Below are 18,491 nucleotides of genomic sequence, written 5' to 3'. Positions count from 1 at the left end.
ATGTCTTGAGATATTGCTTCAGTATATCCACATAACTTTCCTACCTCATGATGCCATCTATTTTGTGAAGTGCACCAGTCCCTCCTGCAGCAAAGCACCCCCACAACATGATGCTGCCACCCCCGTGCTTCACGGTTGGGATGGTGTTCTCCAGCTTGCAAGCCTCCCCATTTTTACTCCAAACATAACTATGGTCATTATGGCCAAACAGTACAATTTTTGTTTCATCAGACCAGAGGGCATTTGTCCAAAAAGTACGATCTTTGTCCCCATGTGCAGTTGCAAACCGTAATCTGTCTTTTTTATGCGGCTTTGGAGCAGTGGCTTCTTCCTTACTGTGCGGCCTTTGAGGTTATGTCGATATAGGCCGTGTTACTGTGGATATAGATACTTTTGTACCTGTTTCCTCCAGCATCTTCACAAGGTCCTTTGCTGTTGTTCTGGGGTTGATTTGCACTTTTCATACTAAAGTATGTTCATCTCTAGGAGAGAGAATGCGTCTCCTTCCTGAGCGGTATGACGGCTGCGTGGTCCCATGGTGTTTATACTTGCGTACTATTGTTTGTACAGATGAACGTGGTGACTTCAGGCGTTTGGAAATTGCTCCAAAGGATGAACCAGACTTGTGGAGGTCTTGGCTGGTTTCTTTTGATTTTCCCATGATGTCAAGCAAAGAGGCACTGAGTTTGAAGTTAGGCCTTGAAATACATCCACAGGTACACCTCCAATGGACTCAAATGATGTCAATTAGCCAATCAGAAGCTTCTAAAGCCATGACACCATTTTCTGGAATTTCCCAAGCTGTTTAAAGACACAATCAACTTAGTGTATGTAAACTTCTGACCCACTGGAATTGTGATTTAAGTGAAATAATTTGTCTGTAAACAATTGTTGGAAATATTACTTGTGTCATGCTCAACGTAAAGTCCTAACCGACTTGCCAGAACTATAGTTTGTTAACAAGAAATTTGTGGAGGGGTTGAAAAATGAGTTTAATTGACTCCAACCTAAGTGTATATAAACTTCTGACTTCAACTGTGAGTATATATAAATATATATATATAACGGGAGTCTTTGTTTTAATGTGTAATAAATGTAATGCTTTAATGCCTACCGTTGTATCCCTGGTTATTATGCCTGCTTGTGATCAAACGTGCTGTCTGTCCTATACTATTTTGTTAAAATTAATTTTTAACATCACATTCATTGTGGAGTGCTGAAGAAGCATGTACAGCATTAAAATGTCAATTGGTTTTAAGATCAGCTCAAGTCAACAAAAAAACCCTGCTTTGCTTATTAAACTTTGCATGCTCTGTTTGTCAGTCCTGAAGTTTGTATTGGACTTTTTAAAGGTGCTCTCTGCACGTTGTCATGGGCAGCACCAGATATATTGAGATGAGCGAGATGCAGCACTTTGCTGTCACACAGTACTGCACATGTACACCAGTTCGATTTACGCTGTGGTAACCAGGGAACCAAAACAGTGGAGCACTCGTCCTTAATCGCTTTTAGTTGTTGCAGAAATCGACCCACTAGGCTAGTGCACTGTGTCATATACGTGTGTGGAATTTCAATCCATGTCCTCTAGGTGTCAGCCTTTCACAGACTAATCCTGGAGTAGAGAGTCATGCACACTCATAGTGAAAAGGGAGAACAAAATGGGCCACTAGAATCAATCATGTCTACTGCTTTCAATCCTATTTATCCAGCCTGAAGGTTAGGGGGTTTATGTGCAGTCAGTCAGTGCCATGGTCTCCTGACTGTGATTGGCGGGAGTGGGCGATGGGACAGACAGAGGTGGGGAGAGGGGGCTTGAAGGCGGGGCGTTACAATGTGGCGCTCGGTCAGACTGCTGAAGACGGACGCATGAGACTTGCGGATCGCCGGAGAAAAGAAAAATAACGAGGTAAGAGCTACAAATTGATGCAAGTTGTTAAAATGAATATGTCCAAATATTAAATAATTGCAAAAACAGCATAAATGTATTTGTAATCATGTGCGCTTATTTTTTTATTAATTTTACTATTTGAATTCAAAGGTCAAGGGAGTAGTAGGTAGGCTACAGAGTTGTGGAGTTTTTAACCATTTGTCATGGTGGTGTGCGATATGAAATATGCATATACAGTATGTATCCATCATCAGTACTGGAAGTTATAGCCTACCTCTACAACTTTTATCAAATCACGCAATTCACGACATGGTTGGGTCTAATGGAATGTAGTTATTTGACAAGTATTTCAATCATTTAATTTGTTCAGAATGGTACTTTATTTGAAGATTGTTCTAAACTGACTTGAGGTTGTTTATTGGTCGTCTGTTTATACTGGATGGGGCTATCTGCACTCCAGGGGTGGGGTTATTGCTGGAGGCCATGACAATACAATGGAGAGGGGCTGGCCAACATAAATAAAACAGAGGAAAATGAGAAAATGAATGAGGGATATTAAAGAGTATTAGAGGGAGAGGGGAGGGGATTAGAGCCAGGGGGAGAGATGGAGGGAAATTATATGCACTTTTAAAATTTTTACATAGCACTTGAAAACAAACAAACTGTTTAGTAGGAATGAGAGGAAAGATAAGGAGGGACATGGCTCTCCCCTTTCATGGTGGCATTGTTCCCAAGTCCTTATGCTTTGGGGGAGGGGGTCGGGGAGGGCTGGGGAGGGGGAGAAATGAAATGGGGTTGAGGAGGGGGGTGTAATAGCTCCCAGATGTGTGCTGTGAAAACATATGGTTTCCAATAGCCACTGTGATGCACAAGAGGAATGTCTGAACACACACACACAGACACACACACACTTTGGTGACATATACCTTCATACATACATGTACACTCACACATTACATCCAATCATATGCATATGTATGCCACACACCTCATAATATGAAACATATGTGATGACACTCACACATACGGATGATCACATGATAAGTGCACAAAACCGACATAAGCTGGACTGTCTGATTGTGTGCAGTACAGTTAAGCAGAAGCAGAGGAGTATTTGCTTATTCTACAAGAAAAGTGCTTTCTTCTTGAGAGAGAGAGAGAGAGAGAGAGAGAGAGAGAGAGAAAGAGGTGAGGGGGAGTGGTTAAGGGAAATGACAGAGGGTGACAGAGGGAAAATGAGAGACGTGGAGAGAGGGATATAGAAGATGGTGGAGGGGCTCAGTGGTTATTTTCCTGGAATTTAGCCACTGGTCTGTCTGCTTTAGAGCGTTTCACAGTGGAACAGAGAAAAGGAGAAAAACAGAGGGATTGTTAAGAAAGACAGACGTGCCACATTCTTTCTGTCCAAGTTTTCCTTTTTCCCCCTGACTTTATGGGGCCAGGGCAGGGCAGAATGAAGGAGAGAGTGGAGGAGGTGGAGGGGAGGTGAGTCCAGGGAAAGGGAAGAGGTGAGGCTAGAATGCAAGACAGGAGAGATGGAAGGGAAAAGACAAGAGGCTCATGGCTAAAGATTCTGAAAAGTGACATAGAAATACTTCTATGATGCGTGAACACTATGTGACAGATCTCTCTATATCACTTGGAATCAGTAACTCATTTGACAATGTATAAGGTCTCTCTTCCTCAGTGTCAGTCTACCTCCACACAGAAAACGACCATGAGAGTCCTCCTACTGCTCTCCATGCCAGGTGAGTCTAGCACATTACATAATATACACAACATACACAACTCTACTGTAGTGTACACACAACAATAGACCAACCTAATACTCATTCTACACAATACTGTTTTTCACATTGTGCTTAGCACCACCACAAAACACTTGTCCAGCACCTTTGCCTAAACATTTAGCTAACTTTGCCTCAACAGTCCTTCTGCTAGCCCAGCCCCCACTCTACCAAGAACCCTTTCCTTTCCTGGGTGAGTTCATCCATGTCATTACTACACTATCTGTCCATGTGTACAAACACACAGTGACTCAGTACTGTCTCACCACATTTGGTCTTTTTCACATCTTTTGTCTACCTGCCCTGAGGGTAAACCATGACAAATGTTCAATTTGACCAGGCAGGTGGAAACATGTCATGTCCTGTGTGTGGCATGGAGAGCAGTAGGAAGACTCTTATGTTTGCTCTCTATTTTAAATTACATTTTTAAATGTAACCTTTATTTAATTAGGCAAGTCAGTTAATAACAAATTCTTATTTACATTGACGGCCCACACCGGCCCAACCCGGACGACGCTGGACCATGGGTCCTGTGTGGAGGTAGACTGATAGTGAGGAGGAGAGAGAAAACCTTATACATTTCCATTTGGCTCATTCATCCCCCTCCTCTCCTCTGTAACTATTACCCAGGTTGTTGCTGTAAATGAGAATGTGTTCTCAGTCAACTTACCTAGTAAAAATGAGGATAAAATAAGTAAAATACAAATAAATACACTATATATACAAAAGTATTTGGAAACCCATTCAAATGAGTGGGTTCAGTGACACCTGTTGCTAACAGGTGTCCACATTTGAGCATACAGCCATGCAATCTCCATAGACAAACATTGGCAGTAGAATGGCCTTACTGAAGAGTTCAGTGACCTTCAACGTTGCAGCGTCATTGGATGCCACCTTACCAACAAGTCAGTTTGCAAAATTTCTGCCCGCTAGAGCTTCCCTGGTGAACTGTAAGTGCTGTTATTGTGTAGTGGAAACTTTTAGGAGCAACAACGGCTCAGTCGCAAAGTGGTAGGCCACACAAGCTCACAGAACTGGGCCGACGACTGATGAAGTGTGTAGCTCATAAAAATTATCTGTCCTTGGTTGCAACACTCACTACCAAGTTCCAAACTGCCACTGGAAGCAACGCCAGCACAAGAACAGTTCATCAGGAGCTTCATGAAACTGGTTTTCATGGCCAAGCAGCCGCACACAAGCCTAAGATCACTATGCGCAATGCTAAGCATCGGCTGGAGTGGTGTAAACCTCACCGCCATTGGACTCTGAAGCAGTGGAATCGCGTTCTCTGGAGTGATGAATCACGCTTCACCATCTGGCATTCCGACGGATAAATCTGGGTTTTGTGGATGCCAGTAGAACGCTACCTGCCCCAATGCATAGTGCCAACTGTAAAGTTTGGTGGAGAAGGAATAATGGTTCAGGCTAGGCCCCTTAGTTCCATTGAAGGGAAATCTTAACGCTACAGCATACATTGACATTGTAGACGATTCTGTGCTCCCAACTTTGTGTCAACAGTTTGGGGAAGGCTCTTTCATGTTTCAGCATTTCAATGCCGCCGTGCACAAAGCGAGGTCCATACAGAAATGGTTTGTTGAGATCGGTATGGAAGAACTTGACTGGCCTGCACAGAGCTCTGACCTCAACCACATCGAAAGCCTTTGGGATGAATTGGAACGCCGACTGCGAGCCAGCATCAGTGCCCGACCTCGCTAATGCTCTTGTAGCTGAATGGAGGCCCCGCAGCAATGTTCCAACATCTAGTGGAAAGCCTTCCCAGAAGAGTGGAGGCTGTTATTGCATCCAAGGGGGGAAACTCTATATTAATGCCCATGATTTTGGAATGAGATGTTCGACAAGCAGGCCATGTAGTGTAAATGTAGTGTAAATAATGGTCATGTAGTGTAAATAATGTCACTAGTCTTTTGTAAATTTCACTTACTATTTCATCATTTGCTAACATCTTGAATATGAAGGAATGCATAAAGACAATCGCCTATACATTTCCTCTCAATTTTGAAAGCAGGTGGTCAAAATCCCCACTGTATTTGAGTAGATATCTGTCATGAAGGTTTGCTTGCTTGTCTCTGTCTGTCTGTCCGTCCGTCCGTCCGTCCGTCTGTTTGTTTGTTGTAAGATTTTCACATGTTACCAGTCAATGTAACAAAAGCATATCTCATACTGTACCGTTGTTCATTTTGCTTCACAGAGGACTATGACCCTGATTATTTTCCTGGTAAGATACTTGTATGAGCTTGTTACCTATATTACTCTGGTAGTATCATCAGTTTTGATAAAAACGTAGTTTTGATAAACTGATGTAGAAAGCTTCTCTGCCCTTTGATGATGTACTGAAAACTCTCTCTCCCTGTCAGAGAATCCTGACACGGATGTCCAGCAGCAGGTCTTGTTACATGGTCCTCGACCATTCCCTGAGCCAGAACGTCCTGGTCCATCTGGTACGTACCCACCTCTCATTATCTACTCTTCAACATGTATTATCTACAGTTCAACATCTATACCCACTGTCATGTTCTGTTGTCACATTAACAGAAGTATTCCATTTCAATGGGAGTTGAGTTTCTGTTTTGTTTTCCAGAGCCAGAGACAGAGCCTACAGAACCTGGCCCCCTAGGTAAGAAACATAGGGAGAGAGGGGAAGGGAGGGCCCGTGTGTAAAGTGATTCATGAATGATTGGCTTTGTGTTGAAGTATTATTGTGATATCTATAGGGTTGTATGTATTTTCTTGCATGGCTCACTTGTTTTGTGTTGTGTAGATTGCCGAGAAGAGCAGTACCCCTGCACCAGACTCTACTCTATTCACAAGCCATGCAAACAGTGTCTGAATAGCCTCTGTTTCTACAGGTATGCTACTGCACCTTAGTTTTTACCATGAGGGTATTGACAGTGGATTTATATAGTGTTCAATATCACACTGTAACCCCGTTACTCTCTCCTCAGCTTGCGAAGGGTGTATGTGATCAACAAGGAGGTGTGTGTCAGGACCGTGTGTGCGCATGAAGAGCTGCTAAGAGGTGGTCAGCCTACACTTTTTCTGGTTTATGGTGCACAACCCACTGTCCCTAATAAAGAAAAGCACCCACACACCCACACGGACACTCTCAGACGTGGACACGGACAGTACAGGAGCAAACTTGTAACCCTTCTCTCTCTCTCTCTCTGTAGCTGACATGTGCCGTGACCAGTTCTCTCGTTGTGGTGTAGCGGCGGTGAGTGGCCAGTGTGGGTCACTGGGGAGCAGCTGTGGGAAGAGCTGTGGAGGCTGTTGAGAACATGGACACATCAGTGAGAACTCCAGCCCAAATACTGCCACATCTCTTAGGGTCCACATCCCACCCCCTACACCCTTCTCTTCCTCTGTCCCATCTCTTTTCCTGTTTAATCTTCGACTGTATTCCACATAATCTTTGGTTCCAAAAAACTCCTCTATTTGTTTATTTTCTCTACTTCTCTAGTGACTTTCCCCGTCATCCCTTTTTTCATCTCTCTTTCAGAATTATACATAATGCAAGGTGGGATCAGTAGAATGTGTGTATGTCTAAACATATTATTTCATATTCAACAGAACATTGATGACTGTATAACATAACATAACTGGTGCTATAAAATCACTAACATACTGGTGCTAAGGAATTGAAATCAGCACTCAAGAGATGCACATAAAACAATCTTGATCTTGTTTTTTTTTGCCTTACTGTATCCTATATTCTACATCATTGTGTGGTGTTTGTTGTTGTTTACTGTACCTTTGTTGAAATCAGTCATAGTAGTGAGGGTACAGCAAGAGTGGCAGCCACTGTGCACTGACCTCAACAACAGAGGCATTATCAGCACTCAATCATCATCCCACTGCCTCTGCACTTCCTGGGTGGCGAGCATCCACAATCAGACTTGAAGAGACGGATTCTGACCTGACGCCTGATCTCTCCTGAAAGTGTTTTTGTGTAACACGGTCGGCCACATGACTAGAGCTACGGTGGCTGGTGACCTTGCAGTGAGTGCATAGTTTCACATATCAGAGGCAAGAAGTGGCGGCTCATAAATTGTTACTGTACTACTGCTTTGTAAAACCCTTTCACTATAATGGAGGAGAAAATAAATGTTTTTTTTTTACTACAACTTCAGCTTGGAGTGATTTTATTGTGATGAGTTTGTTTGTTGGCACTACGGATCAATCTGCCCTGTTGAGCTGGTTGTCATTGTAGTCAAAGATCCTTGATAAACATTAATATCTTCCAGATACACAACTGTTCCCTCATTTTCAAATCCACATGATTGATGCATGTGCATTCAACCCTATACATAATCCTAATAGTTATCAATAATGCACTTCGATATGTGCTATTTCTAGTTTGTTACAAGTATACTGAACAAAAATAAGACGCAACATGTAAAGTGTTGGTCCCATGAGCTGAAATAAAAGATCCAAGAAAATGTTCATACACACAAAAAGCTTATTTCTCTCAAATTGGGCACACATTTGTTTACATCCCTGTTACTGAGCATTTCCCCTTTGCCAAGATAACCCATCCACCTGATAGTTGTGGCATATCAAGGATCTGATTAAACAGCATGATCATTACACAGGTGCACCTTGTGCTGGGGACAATAAAAGGCTACTAAAATGTAGTTTTATCACACAACACAATGCCACAGATGTCTCAAGTTCTGAGGGAGTGTGCAATTGGCATGCTGACTGCAAAAACCAGAGCTGTTGCCAAATAATTAAATGTTAATTTCTCTACCATAATCTGCCTCCAACATTGTTTTAGAGAATTTGGCAGTACATCCAACTGGCCTCACAACTGCAGACCACGTGCAACCCAGGACCTCCACATCCAGCTTCTTCACCTGCGGGATCGTCTGAGGAGGGGGATGGGGGGTTCTGAGGATTATTTCTGTCTGTAATAAAACTTATTTTTTTGTGGGGAAAACTCATTCCGATTGGCTGGGTTTGGCTCACAAGTGGGTGGGCCTACGCCCTCCCATGGCTGTGCACCTGCCCAGTCATGTGAAATCCATAGATTAAGACCCAATGAATTTAGTACAATTGACTGATTTCCTTCTATGAACTGTTACCCAGTAAAATCTTTGAAATTGTTGCATTAATATTTTTGTTCAGTACACACACACATCTAAAATCACAAACAGTACACACATACAGTGCATAAATATTTCATCTCATGTCTATATATCATGTGCTCTACATATAATAGTGTCCATCTATTAGTCCAGGCAAACTAGTTGGGTCAATCTCAACCAAATACTAGCAAGATGGACGGTACAGTAGTTTCTTCATAGGACTGATCAATTTGTTGCCTAGTGCTCAAACAGTGACTCAGACTGTTCTCCCATTGTATGCTGGTGTGTGTGTGGAAGGGAACCCTGGTCAACTGTATATACTGGCAGAGATGAGGATCTCATTCCTCTGTTGTGCTGGATGACACTTTTATCACCCACAGTCTCCTCCCGTGGCGTCGCTGACTTTCTCCCTGAGTAGGAGGAGAGGCGTGTGTCAAGACAGAGGAGCTGATGATGTGATACTGGTTCTGGAGCTGTTAGTGGGCTGTAGTACCCATGGAGGGACACAGGGAGCGCTGCTCAGTGCTCAGTTCCCCCCAGATATGAGGGAGGTGGGTAGAGAGGGCTGTCTACGACTCATCTCCTGCTGTAGCTGGTCCTTCAGAGTGGACACCTGTGGGACGGACAGAGAGGGTCAGGGACTGACACACAGACATTCATGGTTTGTCTTCTTGCCCTTTAACCTCTAACCTTGTGCGTGTACATACCTGCTCCTCCAGGCCTTTGACACGGTGGCGGTGGGCTCTGTCCCGGGCAGCCAGAATCCTTTCTAACTCCCTCTGGGCGACCCTCAGCTTCTCCGCCTCACGCAGCACCTCATCATGCTGGAGGACAGAGCTCTCACTCTCATTGTGGGACTGCTCCATCTCAGCCAGCTGGGCCTGGATACACAGAGAGACATAGAAACAGATAGAGAGGAGTGTTAATCACTGGGCCACAGAAACACCAAGTCAGAGACTTAGGGAAAGAGTAGTTTTCTAGGTGCTAACAAGAGGTATGTCAACAATACATGGCATAGTAGTTCGGGGATACAGAGTAAAAAATATGCCTGTGCTGATTATGTCTATATCCGCCTGCAAATACAGGACTAGTAAAGGTCTGTTAATACAGGACTAGTAAAGGTCTGTTAATACAGGACTAGTAAAGGTCTGTTAATACAGGACTAGTAAAGGTCTGTTAATACAGGACTAGTACAGAACATTTTTAACTAAATGTATTTGAGTATTAACCAACATTTGTATCTTGAGTCTGATAATTATCTGTACAAAAAAAGTTAATCTGATAATACTTGATATATGTCTTCCAGTTTCTTGGAATACTTTGCAAACGCAACTTATTTCTATGTGAAAACTGAAACGGTCTATTCATTCCTTTTCCATTTTAGTAGATGCTCTTATCTAGAGAAACTTAGCAGTGAGTGCATATATTTTCATACTTGTCCCGTGTGGGAATTGAACCCACAACACTAGCATTGCAAGCACCATGCTCTAGCCACATTGCAAGCACCATGCTCTAGCCACATTGCAAGCGCCATGCTATAGCCACATTGCAAGCACCATGCTCTAGCCACATTGCAAGCACCATGCTCTAGCCACATTGCAAGCACCATGCTCTAGCCACATTGCAAGCACCATGCTCTAGCCACATTGCAAGCACCATGCTCTAGCCACATTGCAAGCACCATGCTCTAGCCACATTGCAAGCGCCATGCTCTAGCCACATTGCAAGCACCATGCTCTAGCCACATTGCAAGCACCATGCTCTAGCCACATTGCAAGCGCCATGCTATAGCCACATTGCAAGCACCATGCTCTAGCCACATTGCAAACACCATGCTCTAGCCACATTGCAAGCACCATGCTCTAGCCACATTGCAAGCACCATGCTCTAGCCACATTGCAAGCACCATGCTCTAGCCACATTGCAAGCACCATGCTCTAGCCACATTGCAGGCACCATGCTCTAGCCACATTGCAAGCACCATGCTCTAGCCACATTGCAAGCACCATGCTCTAGCCACATTGCAGGCACCATGCTATAGCCACATTGCAAGCACCATGCTCTAGCCACATTGCAAGCACCATGCTCTAGCCACATTGCAAGCGCCATGCTATAGCCACATTGCAAGCACCATGCTCTAGCCACATTGCAAACACCATGCTCTAGCCACATTGCAAGCACCATGCTCTAGCCACATTGCAAGCACCATGCTCTAGCCACATTGCAAGCACCATGCTCTAGCCACATTGCAGGCACCATGCTCTAGCCACATTGCAAGCACCATGCTCTAGCCACATTGCAAGCACCATGCTCTAGCCACATTGCAGGCACCATGCTCTAGCCACATTGCAAGCACCATGCTCTAGCCACATTGCAAGCACCATGCTCTAGCCACATTGCAAGCACCATGCTCTAGCCACATCATCACAAACCATTTGATGTACTCCATTACTGTACTGTTTTTCTTCATGGTGATGGAAAGTCTACAGGTACAAACCTAGATGACCAGCCTATGTACAATACACTAATGTACATTTACATTGTGTAAAAAGTGGTTTATAAGGAAGTTAAATTAATACTGCACAAAAAGTGGTTGTTTTCCATGTTATTTGATCAAAAACAATCTGTAATTTGATGTGGATGTTTTGTGTCTTTGTTCATAACTTTGCAACTTTTGATGTAAATGTTTGAGGACAGTTTTTTTTTGGTTCTTTCTGTATTCCATTAGAATGACAATCACAGAGAAAGGGACTGGGTTATGTTCTTTCTGTATTCCATTAGAATGACAATCACAGAGAAAGGGACTGGGTTATGTTCTTTCTGTATCCCATTAGAATGACAATCACAGAGAAAGGGACTGGGTTATGTTCTTTCTGTATTCCATTAGAATGACAATCACAGAGAAAGGGACTGGGTTATGTTCTTTCTGTATTCCATTAGAATGACAATCACAGAGAAAGGGACTGGGTTATGTTCTTTCTGTATTCCATTAGAATGACAATCACAGAGAAAGGGACTGGGTTATGTTCTTTCTGTATTCCATTAGAATGACAATCACAGAGAAAGGGACTGGGTTATGTTCTTTCTGTACCCCATTAGAATGACAATCACAGAGAAAGGGACTGGGTTATGTTCTTTCTGTATTCCATTAGAATGACAATCACAGAGAAAGGGACTGGAAACAACTCTTACAATTCCAACTATTTAACAAAGTCTCCACAGTAAAATACTATTCAACAGTGGCCTACTAGCTAGGCTACATCATGTCATTTATGTACAAAATGTATGTCAAGGATGATGTGCACGTTGTTATAAAACTTCAGTCGTAACAGACACCATCAGGGTCCAGACCAAGGACAAACAAGCCAAACAATTCTGCTTAACATTAGACATCTAACTAGCAGCAGATGCTTTTAGGTCCAGAGGGCCTGGGGCTTCAGCCATTTTGTAGTGATTCCAACTCACGCCTGCATGGGGTTTCATTTAGCTTAAATTTAAAGTGAACACGACCCCCGGAGCTCAGGGAATAACAGACATGAAGAGGAAAGTACAATAATCTGCAACAAAAGCACCATCTCACCTGACTAACCCCCTCACTTATCTGTACAGAGAATTTCAGACAAACTACAAAGTAGAAATGATCCTGGTCTTCTATTATAGCAATGACTAGACAAACACCGGACATAAAGACACTCGCCATAGAAAATGTTATTTTCTTTCTTACATCCACCAACTTCTCCTTTCACAAAGCAGTCAAATAAAACATGTACACCAACATCAGCCAATCGCCTCAGTAAATGAGGGTTGGGGGAGGGGTTGATTGTTATCTTACAATCATATGCTATGGGACTTGACTTTGATGAATGCTTTGCATTATCAAATTGAGTTTGACCCCAGTAAAATACTAATGTGTGCGCCTAGGAAAACATTACCACATTGACCCACACAGAACCAACCAACTAAATAAAGGTCAAGTTAATATAACTAACGCTTGACTCAGCAGGGGAAATAAGATGACTCACATGTTGAGGAAACACTCAGCCACATCTCATGACAGTCACTGTCACCTTACTGCTACCCCCTGAAGTAAAGTTCACCTTTCTTTGCCTTTCTCTACAGTTTACATTCTCCCTACTAGTACCTGCCCACCTGTAGCACTGCTATCTGTCTCTGTGCGTTCTGCAGCTCCTGCTCGGCAGTGGTGAGGGAGCGATCCAGGAGGCCCTTCTCTGCAGACAGACGCATGCTACCCTCCTCAGTCTTCAGCTTCTGACGCTCCACCTGACAAGAGACAGTCCCAAACGGTCACAATCACCTCAGTGCCACTCAAAGGTTAGAGTCCATTTCATATTTAATTCAGTCAATTCCGCATTTTAATAGAAAATTAGATTTGGCATTTTAGTCACTTAGCATACACTCTTATCCAGAGCGACTTACAATTAGTGAGTTAATCTCAAGATAGTGAGAAAACCACCTATTACAGTCGTAGGAAGTACATGATCCCCCTCAATAAAGTAGTTACATTTTCCCCTCAATAAAGTAGCTACATTTTCCCCTCAATAAAGTAGTTACATTTTCCCTCAATAAAGTCAGTGCTAGTGTAATAGTATAGCTTCCGTCCCTCTCCTCGCCCCTACCTAGGCTCGAACCAGGGACCCTCTGCACGCATCGACAACAGCCACCCTCGAAGCACCGTTACCCATCGCGCCACAAAAGCCGCGGCCCTCGCAGAACAAGGGGAACAACTACTTCAAGGTCTCAGAGTGCATGACGTCGCCGATTGAAACGCTATTAGCGCGCACCACCGCTAACTAGCTAGCCATTTCACATCGGATACACTTGTAAGAAAAGACAAGTGCCGTGGGATTTATTTCAGATACTCTTTGAAGAGGTAGGGTTTCAGACGTTTTTGAAAAATGAGTAGGGACTCCACTGTCCTGACGTTAGGGGGAAGCTCGTTCCACCATTGGGGTGCCAGGATAGAAAATAGCCTTGACTGTGCTGAGTGGGAGTTGACCCCCTGTAGGGGGGGGAGGGCCAAGAGACCAGAGGTGGCAGAACAGAGCACTCGGTTGGGGTGTAGGGTTTGAGCATAGCCTAAAGGTAGGAAGGGGCAGTTTGCCTTGCTGCTCCTTAGGCAAGCACCAAGGTTTTGAAGCGGATGCGAGCTTCGACTGGAAGCCAGTGGAGTGTGCGGAGGAGTGGGGTGACATGGGACAACTTGGGAAGGTTGAACACCAGGCGGGATGCGGCATTCGGGATAAGTTGTAGTGGTTTGATGGCACAAGCGGGGAACCCAGCCAACAGTGAGTTGCAGTAAGTCTACACGGGAGATGACAAGTACCTGGATTAGGACCTGCACCACTTCCTGTGTGAGGAAAGGTCGTACTTTACAGATATTGTAAAGCATGAATCTACAGGAGCGAGTCAATGCATTGATGATGTTTACAGAGAACGACAAGGGGTGGGTGCAAGTCAATATTAGGAAGGTGTTCTTAATATTTCCAGACTCTGTGTATATTCCTGATGGCTGTTGTGTTTGGTGTTTATCTCACGGTCTTGTCTTCGTCTCACCTTGTCCAGTGTATTTCTCAATGCATTTTTGTCCTTCTCCAGGCGGACAGCCTGTCTCTCCGCATCTTTCTTCTCGGTCTCCAGCACGGCCACGGCCCTCTGCAGCCCCCGCAGCCTCTCCTCTGCAGCTGCTCTCTCTGCCTGGGCTGACTGGGCACTGTACTGGGCCTCTGTCAGACTGGTGGACCGTTGACGCAGGGCCTACAGGACAGACAGGGTGAAGGAACAGCTACACAGATGAGAATCAGGCCTATGTCTCTTTCTCTCTCGCTCTTTTTCTCCATTTCAATTCTTCACATGCCCCCGCTATGTCTTTACCCCTATCCTTCAGGTAATGATTATGTATGGGTAAAAGTCTCTCTCACACACCTCCTGTGTGTGGGCCAGCTCTGCCTCCAGCTCTCCTCGTCTCAGCTCGCTCTGGGTCAGCTCAGTCTGAAGGCTCTGCACTCGCTCAGTGAGGGCCACCATGCCTCTCTTCCCCTCCGCCAGGGAGGCCCGTGCTACATCCACTCGTTCCTGAACACAGCAACACTCCATTCACTGCTCATTACAATTTGCTGTAATCCTATTTAAATTACAGGGATGAACCTTGACAACAAACACTTGAAATTCATCCCTACTGTCCCATCAATGGTTCCTCTCCGCCCACCTGTAGATGCCTGCGGTCCTGCTCGGCCAGCCCCAGGGTCTTCTGCAGTGCGACCAGGCGCCCCTGGGTGGCGCTGTGGGCAGCCGTGGCCTCCTGGAGGCTCTGTGAAAGGTTCTGGGTCTTCTCTCTGAGACAGGCCTCTCCTTCATGGACTTTAGACAGAGCTTGGCTCAGCCTTTCCACCTCTCTCTTGAGCGACGTCACACGGCTCTCCCCCTCTGCCACCTGGGACAGATCCACAACACAGTGTGTATTAGTGCTTTGAGTGTGTATACGGTTTAAGTGTATTCCCATTTGATTCTGGTTAAATCTCAGCATAACCTTCCTCTATCAGGGATGTATTTGTTCATAGACATGTGGGTAAGAGTGTCCATCCAGTGTGCTACCTGTTTGAGTAGTACGTCATGGCGCTCCTGGGTGGCCTGGCTCTCAGCCTCCCTGTCCCCGAGGCTCAGTTTGAGTCTATGCAGCTCCCCCTCCAGGCTGCGTCTCCCCAGCTCCACCCTGGTCCCCCGGGCCTCGGCAGTCTCCAGGGCCTCCTGCAGTCTCCTCCGCTCAGCCTCCAGACGCACCTCGCCCGCACGCTGCTTACTCAACTGGTCCTACAGGGAGGAGGGCGAGAAAGAGAAGGAGAGAGTGAGAGAGACAATGTGAGAGAGAAAGATCTGAAACTGGCAGTCACATGTCAAAGCCAGCCAGTCCATACAGATACAGTATGTGACAGTCTGACAGCAGAAAGGCTGCTTGTCTAATGAGAGGGCTAGAGACTAGAGCAGCCATACACAACGACTACATTGATTTTGTTGAGTCACTCAGGTACACATAAGACATGGCAAAGTGTAGAATTGCAGGAAATTTGCTTTAAAACGGCAAAAATGTTTCTCCACCAACAAGAGAGGTGTGAACAGTTTGGGGGTCGCATGGGTCACGATGTGGGGGTTTGTTACTAAGCCAAGTAATGACTATATCCATCTGGACCTATGCCATTTAGGGAATGTGTGTGACTGGACTTTCTCAAATAGTAGTTTATCCCTGCTGTAGAGAGCTATAGAACTAGACATGAGGGGCAAACACAGACACTCCACAAACACTCTCACAGAGAGGCCAGACAGACATTAACACACAGCTGGCCACATCCCTCCCTCCTTCTCTCAACTCACTCTAATGCTCAAAGCCCCCCTCTTTTTCTAACCAAATTTAACCCCTTTCTTTCCAGCAACAGAAAGCATTCACCTGACCATTTGATTTGGACCCTCTAACTATAATCATAAATTCTCTCTCATAAGCAGAGAGCACTTTTCTTGTGTTTCCTAGGGTTGTGTGAGGGCTGGACATATGGAGTTGCTTTGGCCAGAGATATGACATGACGTTGTGTTTAATTACTCAGTGTTCTGTGGCATCTGTTGTTATGACAGACACCGTCAGTTTTCTGCTCCCTGCAGGGTCACCATACGACAGTGTTGGCAGGTCAGTGTGCAGCATTGTGTTAGCAGACATAAGAATCCTAGTTCTTCCACATACAGTAAGTATGTGTTTATGTGAGAGTATGTTTACTTCAGGTGTGTTTCAGTCTCTGCAATGTGTACCTGTGTATGTTTCCTCTCCGTCTCTGCAGTCTGCAGGGCTCTCTCCAGAACCTTGACTCTGTCAGTGAGGGCCCTCCTCTCCCTCTCTCCCCTCCTCACCGTCTCCTCCTGCTGCTGGAGCATGGCCTGGGTGGAGCTCAGACGCCCGTCAACACAACGCTTACCTGGACGGAAACACACAGACAGTCACAACACTGGAGCATTCACAGACAAGGTCTATATGCCAATGTGTGCATAATATGAGCCCTTCCTGGGTCATTGGATGGCTGTGAATGACTTCACTGTGTAAATGACTCTCTTGGCCCTCTTATGGTTTGTGTGTGTGCCCGTGTGCATGTGTGTGTGGCTCACCCTCCTGGCACTCCTGCAGTGTGTTGTGTAGCTGAGAAAGGTGGTTCTGGGCGGAGTCTCTCTCCCCCGTCATCTCCTCCAGCACACTCTGTAGCGCCCCCAACTGGCACCGAGCCTCGTCCTGAAAACAACATGAAACACAGTTCAACAACCCCGTCATGCACTGACAGACCATTTCTATCTTATAAATTCACATTTCAGAGATTTATTGTACAATTGTTTAGCACAGAGAAATCACTTAGTTCGGAAAAAAAAGTCTTAATATATGTTAATATATGTGTCTGACGGAATGGTAAATAAAATGTCAAATCAATATGTTTATATGATACTGGACTGACATGCATCATGTCTACAGTACCCTCTCTCTCCGAGAGTCTCGGATGTCCTGGAGGAAGTCTCTGAGGCCGCAGCGCAGCGTCTCAGGGTCCAGCTCAGGCAGAGGCATGGGGAGGGGCGTGTCACCCCGTTCTGGGGAGATCTGCCTGGAGCAGCCCAACGTGTTGTCAGGGGTCGAACCTCCAAAATCTGGAAGAAAAAAGTATAACTCCAATCCCATCAAGTATTCTACAGGACTTTGTTTGTCTCTGTAAATACAATACATTACAGCCTGCTTTCACACTGATGTTTGGCAAGGGTTCACCCTCACCTTTAGGGGGCGACAGTGAGCAGCGTAGGGGCGAGAGGCTACGGTGACGTGTGATGCTGCTGTGGGATGCTGCTGGGGAGCTCCCCCTGGGGCTCCTGCCCCAGCTGGCACTGCTTCGGCCCCCCACTCCGATGCCCAGTGTACGGGTCAGCGCCGACTGCAGGCTGCCCAGGCGGAACTCCAGCTCCCTGCGTCCGGCCTCGGACCGGGCCAGCTCTGCCTCGGTGGCTGCCAGGCGGCCCTGGGCCTCGCTGAGCTGCAGGCTAGACAGGGTGAGGGAGTCCTGGGCTGTCTGGGCCCGCAGGGACAGGTTCCTGGCCTCATCTTGGAGCTTCTTCTCACAGCCCCGGGCCTCCTGCAGCTGGGCCGTCAGCTCCCTCTCACAACCCCGACAGCCTGACTCTGACTCTGTCAGACGCCTCTGGAGGATGGACAGCTGGATGGAGGAGAAAGAGAGGGGGAGGGATAGAGAGGTGCAGCAGAAAGGGATGTGCAGAGGGAGGTTGATTAAGTTTTATGTTTAACCAAGCCTAAACTCTCCCTCTACACCCTCCTCAATGTCTTCCACCATCCTCACCTCTTTCTTGATGGAGGTCATGGCTGTGTCAGCCTCGACCAGCTTCTGTTTGAGAGAGAACATCGCCCTCCCTCTCTCCTCCTCTCTCTGCTCCTCCAGGGAGAGACGTGTCTGCAGCTCAGCCACCTCCTTCCCTTTCTGTTCCTTCTCTCCATCAAGCACCTTCACCTGATGGAGTGATCAGATGGAGGACAAGTTATAGACTATGTCTAAGCCAAAGTCTGGAGTTTTTCCTGGTAAGATCACGTGGATAGCAAAAACTCAATGCCTAGTCAAGTTATTTAGAGTGTTCCACTGCATTTAAGGTAAACCGATAAATGTAAAA

General features: G+C 45.6%; 2 protein-coding genes across 7 annotated transcripts in view; one reads left to right on the top strand and one right to left on the bottom strand.

Moving 5' to 3' along the window:
- The first annotated feature begins 1,781 nt into the window (after positions 1–1,781).
- Positions 1,782–7,817, top strand: LOC112254546 (microfibrillar-associated protein 2). 4 transcript variants are annotated; one of them, XM_024427227.2, is made up of 9 exons: positions 1,782–1,906; positions 3,576–3,636; positions 3,818–3,868; positions 5,885–5,911; positions 6,051–6,134; positions 6,275–6,310; positions 6,455–6,542; positions 6,639–6,712; positions 6,864–7,817. In XM_024427227.2, the coding sequence occupies exons 2-9, from the start codon at positions 3,606–3,608 to the stop codon at positions 6,965–6,967; spliced, it is 495 nt and encodes a 164-aa protein (XP_024282995.1). In that variant the 5' UTR covers positions 1,782–1,906; positions 3,576–3,605; the 3' UTR covers positions 6,968–7,817. The 4 variants fall into 4 exon arrangements, with proteins under 4 accessions (XP_024282995.1, XP_024282997.1, XP_024282998.1 ...); XM_024427228.2 differs by having other exon boundaries at positions 1,790–1,906; positions 3,561–3,636; XM_024427229.2 differs by lacking the exon at positions 3,818–3,868.
- Positions 7,818–8,522: 705 nt separating this feature from the next.
- The window catches only part of LOC112254545 (rootletin), a 28,566-nt gene continuing 18,597 nt past the window's right edge, over positions 8,523–18,491 (bottom strand). For 2 of the 3 annotated variants that reach the window (XM_024427224.2, XM_024427225.2), the window contains 12 exons: positions 18,167–18,334; positions 17,590–18,025; positions 17,302–17,468; positions 16,944–17,064; positions 16,593–16,756; positions 15,393–15,608; positions 15,007–15,231; positions 14,724–14,873; positions 14,355–14,555; positions 12,930–13,061; positions 9,488–9,661; positions 8,523–9,393 (listed from right to left, as the gene is read on the bottom strand). In XM_024427224.2, the coding sequence (XP_024282992.1) occupies positions 9,307–9,393; positions 9,488–9,661; positions 12,930–13,061; positions 14,355–14,555; positions 14,724–14,873; positions 15,007–15,231; positions 15,393–15,608; positions 16,593–16,756; positions 16,944–17,064; positions 17,302–17,468; positions 17,590–18,025; positions 18,167–18,334 (2,241 nt within the window). In that variant the 3' untranslated portion in view covers positions 8,523–9,306. The remainder of the gene's footprint in view (positions 9,394–9,487; positions 9,662–12,929; positions 13,062–14,354; positions 14,556–14,723; positions 14,874–15,006; positions 15,232–15,392; positions 15,609–16,592; positions 16,757–16,943; positions 17,065–17,301; positions 17,469–17,589; positions 18,026–18,166; positions 18,335–18,491) is intronic. The other variant, XM_042324448.1, reaches the window with a different exon arrangement.

Source organism: Oncorhynchus tshawytscha, linkage group LG07 (genome assembly GCF_018296145.1).
Source record: "Oncorhynchus tshawytscha isolate Ot180627B linkage group LG07, Otsh_v2.0, whole genome shotgun sequence".
In the NCBI taxonomy this organism is placed as follows: Eukaryota; Metazoa; Chordata; class Actinopteri; order Salmoniformes; family Salmonidae; genus Oncorhynchus; species Oncorhynchus tshawytscha.
Note: the sequence above shows the minus strand (reverse complement) of the source record. Positions and strands in the feature narration are given on the sequence as shown.